This window comes from Cyphellophora attinorum (assembly GCF_001299255.1).
Source record: "Cyphellophora attinorum strain CBS 131958 chromosome Unknown Contig18, whole genome shotgun sequence".
Taxonomy (NCBI): Eukaryota; Fungi; Ascomycota; class Eurotiomycetes; order Chaetothyriales; family Cyphellophoraceae; genus Cyphellophora; species Cyphellophora attinorum.
Genome location: NW_017253246.1, coordinates 457,527 through 469,109, shown reverse-complemented (window position 1 = coordinate 469,109; position 11,583 = coordinate 457,527). Strand labels below are relative to the sequence as shown.

Sequence of the window (11,583 nt, the reverse complement as noted above, 5' to 3'; positions counted from 1 at the left end):
GTGACAAGGCAGATTGAGCCCAGGGATGCCTCTTATGCCGAGACAGGCAATCCCACGCGACACAAGCCTCAAGGGTTGGGATTTCGTCGACTATCAGAGTGCCCGGACTTCGCCGTGCATCTACTTTTCTTCCAGACGTTGTCTCTGCTGGATTACTGACTGTCGCAGAGCATCAACATTATCGAAGTAGGACATCGGCTCAGAATTGCGCGTGCTACCGCAAAGCTCCAATCATGCCGATCGAGATAACGCCCATACAGCCTCTCGACATTGCATCAGCCGTCGACTGCATCCAGAAAGCATTCGAAGATGATCCCTATGCCAATTGGGCATTTGATAAGCGACCCGGCAAGTTCAACAAAGATCGAAACTTCCACAGTCTGAAGGCCAAATGTGAATGGGGAATGAAGCACGCGCTGTTCTTTGTTGCAAAAGACACAAGTTCATCGAAACCAGACGAGGTCATCGGTGTCTCAATGTGGATGAAGCCAAGGAAAACGTCTGAACCTGTTACCTGGGAGGAATGGTTCGACGACTACGTCCTGTGGTTCAAGCAAGGTCTGAACCTCATCTGGTACCAAGGAAGGGGCGGTCTGAGGACTGATCGATACCACGTCTGGAAGCGGGAGCAGGCGAAGGCGCAAGCTGAACTCTGGACAGACCCAGAAGGATATTACTTCTGCAATATTGTCGTTGTGCGGCCAGGAATCCAGGGCAAAGGCATTGGAAAGATGCTGTTCAAGGTCGTCTCAGATCAGGCCGACAAGGACGGCAGAAAATGCTACCTGGAGAGCAGTCGCGATACACCCAACATCGCGATCTACCAAAAGCTCGGTTTCGATCTGCGGAAGAAGATGGTCTGTGTGAGCGAGGAAGGAGATGAGGCGAGATGTGATCTCTTCTGCATGGTACGAGAACCTCAAAAGCCAGTCAGTACTTAGGCACGGAGGCTGTCGTACGATTGTACGTTTGAGCAATGCTTCTATAATCCTGTCATGACTTAGCAAATAGCGTTATCATTGCGATGTTTCGCTGTAGGACTGGACCCCTGTATTGCTTACCAAAGCACTTCCACTCGGATTTGCTACCCTGGCTTATACTGCAATCAGGTTAGACTCCGATTTACACCGGAGATGGACTTTCCTCAAGTGGGAATCTGAACCTTGCCCGAATGAGAATCACGACTCCGATTGAGCGCGCTCATGCTACCTGTAAAACATACCCGCAGGGCCACATGCCTCTGCACAAGGCATTATTTCCATTACAGACTGCGACGACTTCAAGTTTGCCGATCTACTAGCCCAAGTGATTCGCCGCAGATTAAAGAGTTTGTCAGTAACGTTCCCGGAGATACAGTCCGGACCGGAAAACGAGAGGAAGTTCAGCTTGGCGTTTTACCTTGTGTAAGTCGTTACTACCCAGTCCATCACCATAGTTCGCAGCGATGATTACCGGCGATAGGCCTTGATGCTTAGCTAGGCAAATCGTTAATCGAAAAATGCTTGAGGGCTGCTTCCACGTACGGCCACGGGTGGTGGGTGCATGAGAAGGTATAAAGTAGATGTCACTTCCACGTAACGACCATGTCAGTGCCTCTTCACTTTTCCAGAAAACGTGACGTCTTCGTGCATACCGCTATCTCAAGCGCAAGTTCATAAGCTTCCACTGTACATTTATTCAAGATCGCTGCAGAGCCCTCCTGAGCTACATCACAGAATCACCAGCCGCTCGAAATCTTCCATCTTACCTCACAATGGCTCCATCACTGCCCAACGAATTCAAGGTCGCCGTCTTCAAGGAGAAAGGTGCCAAGCTCGTCTTCGAGCAGCGAAAGCTCGAGCAGCCGCCAGAGGGACAGGTGCGATACGCATTCCAGAGTCCTCCTCAACGTGCTGCTAATAAATGCTACTAGATCCTTGCGAAAGTCCTCGCTTGCGGCGTTTGCCATTCCGATTCCGCTGTACAGCATGCTGCGTTCGGCAACTCGTTTCCCATCGTCCCTGGTCATGAGGCTATTGGGGAGGTCGTCGCAGTGCCGTCTTCTGAGAAACGTTGGAAAGTCGGCGACTGGGTTGGCGCTGCCTGGCACGGCGGTCACTGTGGTAAGTCGTACACTAACGAAGCCCGCCCTGGACGCTCACCAACTGATTAGGAAACTGCAAGGCCTGCCGTCGAGGTTTGTTCCAGATGTGCGACACCGAGACCATCAACGGTGTGATGCGCGATGGAGGTTTCGGCGAGTATGTTTACATTCGAAGCGAAGCTGCCGTCTCCGTCCCACATGGCGTCGATCCTGCCAAGTACGCACCTTTGCTATGCGCAGGTGTGACGGTCTTCAACGGTCTACGACAACAAAATATCACTTCTGGTGATATCGTCGCGGTTCAGGGACTTGGCGGGCTCGGTCATCTGGCTCTGCAGTATGCTCGCAAGATGGGCTTCCGCACGGTGGCTATCTCTTCGTCTGCCTCCAAGAAGGAGTTCGCTTCCAAGCTCGGTGCGCACGACTACGTTGATGGCTCGAAAGGAGATGTTGGCCAGCAGCTAAAGGTAAGTCATGGCACCGATTGCACGCAACCCTGTCTGACAACGTCCTTCTTAGAAACTTGGCGGTGCTTCAGCTATTATTCTCACTGCACCTGCTGCCGACCTCATCCCCTCGCTGCTGCAAGGTCTTGGCCCACTTGGCAAGCTCATCATTCTTGCTGCGCCGCCCACACCGGTTGAGCTGCACCCTGCGATGATGATTCATTACGGCAACAGCATCACAGCATGGCCCTCAGGTCACGCTCAGGACACGGAGGAAGCCATCAAGTTTGCCGAGGACCAAGGCATCGAATGCATGATCGAGAAGTTTGAATTCGAGAAGGCGAACGAGGCACTCGACCACATGGTCTCAGGCAAAGTCCGCTTCCGTGGCGTGTTGATCCCATAGAATCACGGCGATCGCGTGAATACATGGGTTGTACGTAGCTCAACAAATACTGTGTTGACAAAAGACCATCCTGAATGCCAAGTCATCCTCCGCGCCACAGCATAGAATTTGAGACCGGGAAGACCCCTGCAGAAGGCCCCCGGTCGTATTCGACCAACCATTTCCTGGCATCGAAAAGCTCCTTATTCAACATCAAACACGTCCTGCTTCACCTTCCGTACATCTCTGCATTCTCATTGCTTCCTTGGTCCCCAGCCTTCCATCACAGGAGACTTCTGCCATGAGCAAGCATCGTTCCAGAGATGAACAGACCTCGCGTGTCGCCGCCTCCGACTGGCTACCGCCACACTCTGCCAATTGGAGTCGCCTGCTGGCCGTGCTCATCGCGGCCATGGAAGAAGAAATGGTGAGGTCTGTCTAGCGCTGCTTCATGATGCTCACAATTGCGCGCCCATGTCTCGCGCCCTGCTTACATCCGAGTGATACTCTTGATTGCTGTGTGTCGCTGCCCTTTCTCTTCCTCCCCTTGCACGCTCCTACGCCAATATATCCGCTGTCGCTACTAATCTGAGACTTTGCTTTCGTTTGGCTTTGACAGCCCTTTACTCAGGCTGCGCCTACAACATATCTTTTTGTTAAATCAAGTCTCGATTCCTTGAGCCGCCACGGCCCGGGCGCTGCGCAGTAGCCATATCTCCAGGGCCCAATCCTAGACCACGACCACCTATCGAGCCAGTCGATTGTCCATGCGCAAATATCGCGACCTTGAAGATAAGTCTGCGGAGCACTCCGCTACAGATTTCGAAGGCGCCATTCACTGGACGTCATCCTACAACGATTTAGGAAGACCAAAAGAGACAGAGTGCCTCGGGATACAGATTGCTATTTCAGGTCCAGACCACATCCCGCCTACGGGAAACGGCATATGTGACAGCCCCAACCGTGCGAGCAAACACGCCCCACAAAACAACAGCCTCGACAACGACATAACGAAGCAGTTGGATTGAGGCAACATATAACGTCTCAAGCCTCGGAGGGCTTTGCTTGAGCACTAGACATCAGCAGGCTTTTGTGGACTTCTGCTGATTGAACAGCCGAGGCGTCGTACTTGCTGGACCAATTCGAAACACCCGGGACTAAGGAAGACCGAGGCCGATCGGTGTCTGCGCTGTGCCAGGATCAGCCTTGTTACCTACTGGACGTCAAGCGGACGCATCGCCGGCGACTCGTTCGACGTCAGCGGCATCGACGGGCTCTCGTCGGGGCGGGCATAGGTCCCAGCTTCGAAGATTACTGCTCTCACAGCCGAAGCATGCCCTCATCAAAAGTGCGTCGCCGGACGCTCTCGCCGGCCTTTCAACTCGCCCTTCTCTTCACCTTCGATCTCTCATATGCCACAAACCTCCAACTCACCTCTGTCCAACCCATCTCCGGTTTCTCGCGCACTTGCTTCAACGCCTACTCACAAGTCCTCCCGGACTGCTCCTTCGACGACCTTCTGTCCTCCGTCGGTGGCAAGAACGGCGGCTGCTCCGTCTCTTGCGTTTCTGACCTGACTGGAGCTCAGAGCGATGTACAAGCTGCATGCCAGGGCGAGCGGGCGTCGCGGCAGACGGTCATAGGCAGATGTTTTTGGGGAGTGTGGTACAGTTCCTATGTGGTGACATAGGTGCCAACCCGCCGGCGGCTGGCAGTCAGTCCAGTAGTCCACCAAGTGCAGCACCAAGCAGTATTGCAACCCCGACTACGACGATGAGTACTGCTGCGCCTGTGAGTTCCGATACGACCTCGGCAACGCAGACCGTGACAGAGACTGCGAGCAGCACGAGCAGTGCATCGCAGAGCGTGTCGAGTTCTGCTACAGAGACGCAGGCTAGCCAGACGTCGCCCACGCAAAGTGCGAGCGCGACGGCAAGTCAGGCTGCTAGTGGCAACGCTCCGGACCGCGGTGAAGATGGCACAACGACGAACTTCAACGGTGCAGGTGGTGGCAGTCCCTTTGATGGTGGCCCAGGAGACTTCGATGGCGCTGCTGCTGCTGTACAACCATCGGAAGGCGCATCAATGAGTCTGGTTCTGGCTTTTGCGACCATGCTCCTGCTGCTGCGGTAGTCGCAGAGAGGCCAAGAATCAGGTCGGCGAGTGGAGAAGGTACATAATGAGCCTGTCATTGACTGGCGCTGTAAGAACACGATATCAAGATATACCACCGCGGTCATGCTTACTACTGCATGGCAGCATATATACGACGCACAGAGGCATGGAAGGATGCTGTCTTCGACGTAACGACCACGGAACTGCTCTGAAGGACGTGAGTGTTGGAAGCAGAAGCCGATAGGGGCTCCCAGAGATATGCAGTCCACGAACTCTCTTACACCGGAAAATGTCTGCTAGCATTTCATGCCTGTGTATACACGCATACCCACGGATGTTGTAGTCGTCCTAAGCGTAGATGGCCCAGGCTTTTGTGCTAATTCGCTTCCGGTCATCAGCGCAAGCTGGTGGTGGCGCTAAGTCAAGCCGGGTGACAAACAATATCTACGTGACAGGGGGAACGCACAGCCCAAGCATGTTCGACACGAGGCAAGAACTCTTAAGGACCTTGACTTGGGACCCTGCTGCCCAGGTCCTTCTGGACGACGGCCTGATTTGAGAGTCCTTAGCGCGACGTTCATGGTCTCATTGCCTCCGTTCGCCGTCGTTATCATTGTCACAATACACGAACCTAGGTACATTACTAGAACAAACCATGTGCACGCTCTTTGATCGTGTCACCTTTCTACCGAAACAATAACGCCAAAATGTATCGCTATCTGGACCACGGGTTCTCGTCTGGCAACGGTATCGTAGCCGGATACTGAACACGATCTCCAACAGCCTCTTTGTGTGCTGCCTTCTCGACAATAATGCTGTCTTCAAGCTCCTCGTCGTTATCATCGACTCCCCCTCCATCGCCATTGCGATTCAGGCTTAGTCGATCCTTCTTGCTCCCCTCGTAGCTGTTCGTCATCTTGACTTCGTCATCCTCCGTTGGTTCATCCACCAGTTCATCGGCAGGCAACTTCGCTCCATCAGCTTTTTCCCACGCCTCGCCATCACCCAGTGCCGCGCTACCTTCAAGGTCCATTTCGTGGTCGTTGCACTTTTTTTTCTCGCTTCCAGCATACCAAGCTTGATCTACGCTGTCCACGATGCAGGCCTTCGCCCTTTCTCCGAGCGCGTAAAAGTTGGGGTTGTCCTTCGGCGTAAACATGCTGCAATGAGCTGCGATTTCGTCTGCGGCTTTGTCATTGACCGCTTCGTGCCATGCCATCCCTCCAGCTTTTGTTGCTTCGCCGCTCTTGCCTTTTGCGCTGCTGACTGTGCTGCTGGAGCTAGTGCCGACCTTTGCAGGAAGATTGACAAACGTCCGCCTCCCGGCATGACCAGTCACTGTGCCCTCTTTCCTTCCCTTGCCCAGATTGGTGTACAAGTTCATGCATTTAGCGCCCCTCTCCCCGGTCGCTTTCTCCAGCATTTCAACTCGTCGCCGCAGATTCTCCGCTCGAGCCAAGTCGCCAATAAACAGGAGATGATCGCTTGCCCACGTCCACCCAGCGCTGATCTTGTCTCGTTGAGAGTAAAGCGCCGCCGCGCCGCCAGCGGCGACCGCTCCCGCCGCACCGGCAAACATTGCGACTTTGCCCCAGGACTGCCATCTTGGCGCTGCGGCAGCATCAAAGTCTTGCTGCTGAGGGTGCCGGGAGGGCTTTGGCTGTCGATGGCGCTGCGGCTACGTTGTTGCCACCCCAACCAAAGATCTTTCCGGCCTCGGTGTAAGTCTTGTACGCAGTGGAGGCATATCCGTGTGCGTCCTCGACCTTGCTAGCGAACATGCTGGGCGCGAGGCCAAGGAAAGGCGTGTCGAAGGCGAGAACGCCTTGGACATGCGGAAACATGAGGACGACGGAGGTGTCCACGGCTTGCTGTGGATTGGGATGAGATGAACCCGTCGTGGACGTCAAAGTCGTGTTCGACGGAAAGTTGGGTGTCTCTACGTTCATCGACGAGGATGCCGCAGGTACAGGCTGCTCCGAGGCGAGAAGGAGGTATGTTTCTGCTGCGACGATGCCACCCATCGAATGGCCTACCAGGATGACATGGACGGAAGGGTCAATGGTTGGCGAAGGTGTGTTCTGCGCCACCTCGATATCAATGACTCGGTCTTGAAGCCATTCTCGAAACCGCTCGACTGTTTTGCGCAGGTCGCCACTGGTCTCGAACTTCGGATAGACTAGAGGTGTGACGCTGATGTTGGGCAGCGCGTTACTGACGAGCGCCTGCAGGTGTTTCGGGAACGTGGCGAAGGTGTCATCGTTGCCCTAGAGATATCGCGCTGTCTGTCAGTATTCTGTCCAAACTGAGCGTCCGCATAAAGTCCAGTAAGTCTGTGGAAGTGGGCGGGTCTACGTGGACACCAACCTTGAAGCCGTGGATGAAGACAAGAAGCAGTGTCTTGTGCATCTTTGCTCTCTACTATAGAGCGCTGCTCTTGCATGGTCGGACATGCACCAATAGTGTGCAGCCCCTGAGTAGTGTCACTGTCACTGCAAGCAGAACATATTTATCTGTTCATCACAAGAGGATGCAGGAAAGCTCACTTGTCCCACCTTGATTCAAGTTGGGATTCACGTATCCAGGATAGGAAGGTGTGCCGGCCTGCGGGGTCTGAGGAAGAAAACCACTCAGTCGTATTGGTTCAGCTGACCAGGAGGGATACAAGGCAGGGCAAGTGTAGCACATTTCTATGTGATTCTTGTCACAATCTTCATTGCGAAGATGCTTCCAGCCGCTGGGCTGGTATGTTTCTATGTGGCTATGTAAGACCACTGGAACCTCGCATGTTGGGTGCAGTCCATCCTGCTCGTTGTAAATCAAAGAACTCCCACAATGCTCGCTTGCTAATTAACGATTTCTTCTCTAAACCTGCTGAGAATGTACCCGCGCTATGCTGGAAATTTTATCGGTCCTCTGAATCTAGTAATGGTAGGGGTACTTTTGCGTAAGAGGCGTATTTGCTTGACTCTGGTAGTACCCCTCGGATTGGTGGTATGGCACGGGACCTGTGCGTCGCTCGAAGTCGACTTTGCTGAGTGGCTGATAGTATATCTGATCATGGCTGACGACCCGAGCTTGGGGTTGCATAGCCGCGTTCGGGGGTGGGTGCAACAACGTGTTGACATGGCGGACTGGACGATAGGGCGATTGTCGGTTGGTCAAGAAATATGATGGCGATGAACCTTGATGAACTGGTGTAACAGCTGTGTACCCATTCGGAGAGGTTCTTGCGGAATTGATGACATGTTGTGTGCGTGATAAGTCACCTAGACTCGGGATCGACTGATGGAACGAGTCTGCCTGGACACTGGGAGTGACTGGATTAGACCACGATGCCATAGTAGCCGGCGGGTAAGTATTCATCATCGCTCGCGGTCCTGGAAGCTGTAAAGGTGCAAGATGATTATCTGCTGCAGTACTCGTGCTGACCGACAAAGGCAACCGAGGCATGGGAAGTCTTGGCAGAGTACCATTCATAGAAGATTGCACATTTCGCGAGGACGCGGCCATTGACGATGCGGCTGGTTGATTTGGCCTAGGTGGAAGATAGTGTGGCGAGCCGTTTTCGTGCTTCAATCTTGACGAGTAGTGAAGTCTTTTGGCTGATGGCTCGTCGCCAGTTAGATCGAGACTTCGCTTCCGGCTGTCGAGGATGTCTGCGCTGCCATATCGAGGGCCACGACTTGGTGAAATTTGCAGCTGGGGAGCATTCAACATGGGGTTCGGTAGACCGGCGTAGGCTTTGCTGGCTGTGCTGGTGGAATGGCTCGATCGGGGCGATGGAAGGGTATGAGGCGATGTTGGCACAGTCGGTGTAATCGGGACTGGTGTCAGTCTGAGATTCATCCTGGTTGCTTTCTCGTAGAAAGCACCCAAACGTCCAAGTTTCCCCTTCCACTCGACCATTCCTCGGCTGAGACATACAAGTCATATCTCATGTTGCTCAAGAACTCAACCTCCATGATGTGAATTTCTCCCACGGTGATCCCAGAAACTTCAGCCCAGGTTTTATTTGTGTAGGTGTTGTCATCCAGAAACTTGTTTCCGAGCATCAAAGCTATCGTCAGAAGCCGAAACTCGCTTCCACGCTTACCACTGACTCCTGGATTGAATTGCTTGAGCCGGTAGATAAAGAGCAGACCCAGCAGAATCACATTCTTCCCAACCTGGGTAGTGCTCAGGATAGTCGTGACCCATTTCCGGAAACCGGGTGGAGGTATTGCATCAGCTACGACGCTCGATCGGTCGGTGCGTCCATTGGAAGCTCTTCGGCGTACTCCAAAGTCTCCGCGCTCTCGAACCAGAATAGGCTAGCAATCTCAGCGGCGAACTCGGACAGACTACCCTTGCTTTTGTTCACAGACTCTGGTATTTGGAGGTGACTGGCAATTTCATCCTGCTGAGACCTGTCGTCGATTGGCATGCTGATCCCCGCAAAATCGGTCATGGTAGGGGGTTCGAGCGATTGAGCTTGAGGTTGGGTGGCATACTGCGTGTGCTGGGTGTGAAAAGGCTGGAGGTGCGCAACATCGCCTGAGCATCCCGAGAGTGGCCTTCGTGATGTGTCTGAGGCCGACGAAACAACATTCATTCTCTTTGTAGCTGGCGGTGTGGGCAGACCTCCCGTCAGGCAGTACCGACCAATGGAGTCCTGCTCGTGCCCTAACGACGAACGTCTTTGTTCGTACTGGTTGCGGTATGCTGAACCTAGCCACGACCCTGCAGGATTGAACCGGTGATCAACTAATGCGGACGACATGGAGTGAGAGAAGTTTGTCGGTCGTTATCGGTACAGAGAGGACGTATTCGAGGTATGGCCGTTCGTGGAGAACGATCCGCACATTGAGGAAGCTCTCCGACGCTGAGGCGAGCTATGCTCGAGGACAAGGGAGGTGTCTGTTTGTTATACTGTTACTGCTGCCGATTCGATGGGGCCGTGTGGTCACTGATTCGTAAACGATACAGTGAAGAGGCCGAATAGTGTTTATGAGAGGGTCGAATCTGAGTGAGGAATGATAGTTGATATGAAGGGTGGGGACAATTGGAGTGCTGGACAACGGAAGGACCACCGCACACAGACAAGGAACGTTTGACAGCCGAGTCAATGTGGAAAACACGAAGCCCAAACAGACAGGATTATGACAACAAAGACTGGTCTAATGGTGACGATGTATTGCTGATGGAAAGGAGATGCGAAGGTTTGTGTGGCGGGCGAGTGCTGAAGAAACGAGGTCAAGGTCAACGGTGTGGATGTTGAGCTGGCGTGGCAGATCAGCTCTGCAACCATCTTACCTGTGATCATCAGGCGCGTCTTGTCGGGACAGGAGTCGTGCCAGTAGCGCAAGGAAAGCATACGACAGGATCCATGGCTCGGCTTCGATGTCAGTCTCGCAAATGCATGGGCGGTAGCGGGAAAGACAGAAAGTGGTGAAGCAAGACTGGGCCGGGTTTGGGGCAATGCTACTAGTCTGCTAGCGAATATGGAGTGTACGAAGTAGACTGACGGGTCCGGACTGCAGACAGCCAATGAGCAGGGATGCAAAATGAGAAGGAGGATGGCAAAAAGCGAAGGCAAAGGGGATCCATAGACAGGATGGGCGCAGGACGAAACTAAGACGCGGATGGGACGATGGTTTGTGATGTTTTGAAAAGGCTGCCAGGATAAGAGACGGCGTAGTGTGGATGTGGAAAAGCAAAGTGAAAGACGTACGGAAACGAAACGATATGCAATGACCGCATCTAGCTCGGATCTTTGGGGGCACAAGTCTCACATATCTCTCACATTTTTGTGCGTGTGCACGACTCCGCAGGCCAGGCGAAGAGCCTGGAGGTACTGCAGGGAGAGAAGCTACTCCGGGATCCACACTTTGGTCGACGACACCAAATGCCTGAAAGGCAACGACAAGGACGGTGTCACGGTGGGAGGTCAAAATGAGTGGAGTGGAGTCGCCGAGTAGAGCTGGCCTCGTCACAACTACTGGGCTCTGACCTGACCCAAAAAGCGACCAGGGATCGGACGCGGTCCAGGAGTTTAACGCGAAGGGCGAAAGTGGAAGGGGGTTAAAAACTGAGTCTTGGTGCTGAGATCTTACAGGGGTTTGGTCATCTATAGCTGTTGACGGGAATGCGGCTGCGACCATTCAGGATTCACGGACGAATGCAGCAGTAGTCACCGCGAGTAGACGAGACTTCAAGGCCGTACCCAACCCGGTACAGACGTCTGCCTACCTGGGATCAGAAGCGCTGATGAAGCATTGGCTACCTGTCGAGCAGGGGAAAGTGATCGTCTATGTTTGACGCCTACAACCGGGCGCGCAACGTGTTACGACCATACCTGGTCCCTTGCTCGCACCGGTCGCCCTACACGAACAATCTTGATGGCGATAGTCAGGACACAGATGGAGTCCGCGGACTTGCCTTCCTGCATCGTTCAGATGATTATTGATGGAGAGGGGCCACACGGCAGTGCACGCAGGCTGAGTTTTGCTGGAATGTAGCTCCATACGTACAGTCAGGCAACGACCAAGCCCGACCGACAGCTGGCAAGGTCA

General features: G+C 53.7%; 6 protein-coding genes across 6 annotated transcripts; 3 read left to right on the top strand and 3 right to left on the bottom strand.

Moving 5' to 3' along the window:
- Positions 1 to 233: 233 nt before the first annotated feature.
- Positions 234 to 941, top strand: AB675_4269 (uncharacterized protein; the record flags this gene model as incomplete). Its single annotated transcript, XM_018144397.1, has 1 exon — positions 234 to 941. One exon carries the CDS (start codon positions 234 to 236, stop codon positions 939 to 941), a length of 708 nt encoding a protein of 235 aa, XP_017998442.1.
- An 812-nt stretch (positions 942 to 1,753) lies between these two features.
- AB675_4268 (Alcohol dehydrogenase) lies at positions 1,754 to 2,935 on the top strand (the record flags this gene model as incomplete). The annotated part of the gene is made up of 4 exons (XM_018144396.1): positions 1,754 to 1,858; positions 1,913 to 2,102; positions 2,153 to 2,550; positions 2,603 to 2,935. 4 exons carry the CDS (start codon positions 1,754 to 1,756, stop codon positions 2,933 to 2,935), a joined length of 1,026 nt encoding a protein of 341 aa, XP_017998475.1.
- A 1,312-nt stretch (positions 2,936 to 4,247) lies between these two features.
- Positions 4,248 to 5,047, top strand: AB675_4267 (uncharacterized protein; the record flags this gene model as incomplete). Its single annotated transcript, XM_018144395.1, has 2 exons — positions 4,248 to 4,508; positions 4,562 to 5,047. 2 exons carry the CDS (start codon positions 4,248 to 4,250, stop codon positions 5,045 to 5,047), a joined length of 747 nt encoding a protein of 248 aa, XP_017998586.1.
- A 697-nt stretch (positions 5,048 to 5,744) lies between these two features.
- Positions 5,745 to 6,608, bottom strand: AB675_4266 (uncharacterized protein; the record flags this gene model as incomplete). Its single annotated transcript, XM_018144394.1, has 1 exon — positions 5,745 to 6,608. One exon carries the CDS (start codon positions 6,606 to 6,608, stop codon positions 5,745 to 5,747), a length of 864 nt encoding a protein of 287 aa, XP_017998613.1.
- A 43-nt stretch (positions 6,609 to 6,651) lies between these two features.
- Positions 6,652 to 7,438, bottom strand: AB675_4265 (uncharacterized protein; the record flags this gene model as incomplete). Its single annotated transcript, XM_018144393.1, has 2 exons — positions 6,652 to 7,296; positions 7,397 to 7,438. The coding sequence occupies 2 exons, from the start codon at positions 7,436 to 7,438 to the stop codon at positions 6,652 to 6,654; spliced, it is 687 nt and encodes a 228-aa protein (XP_017998529.1).
- A 513-nt stretch (positions 7,439 to 7,951) lies between these two features.
- On the bottom strand, positions 7,952 to 9,479 carry AB675_4264 (uncharacterized protein; the record flags this gene model as incomplete). The annotated part of the gene is made up of 3 exons (XM_018144392.1): positions 7,952 to 8,856; positions 8,931 to 9,268; positions 9,310 to 9,479. The coding sequence occupies 3 exons, from the start codon at positions 9,477 to 9,479 to the stop codon at positions 7,952 to 7,954; spliced, it is 1,413 nt and encodes a 470-aa protein (XP_017998556.1).
- Positions 9,480 to 11,583: the final 2,104 nt, after the last annotated feature.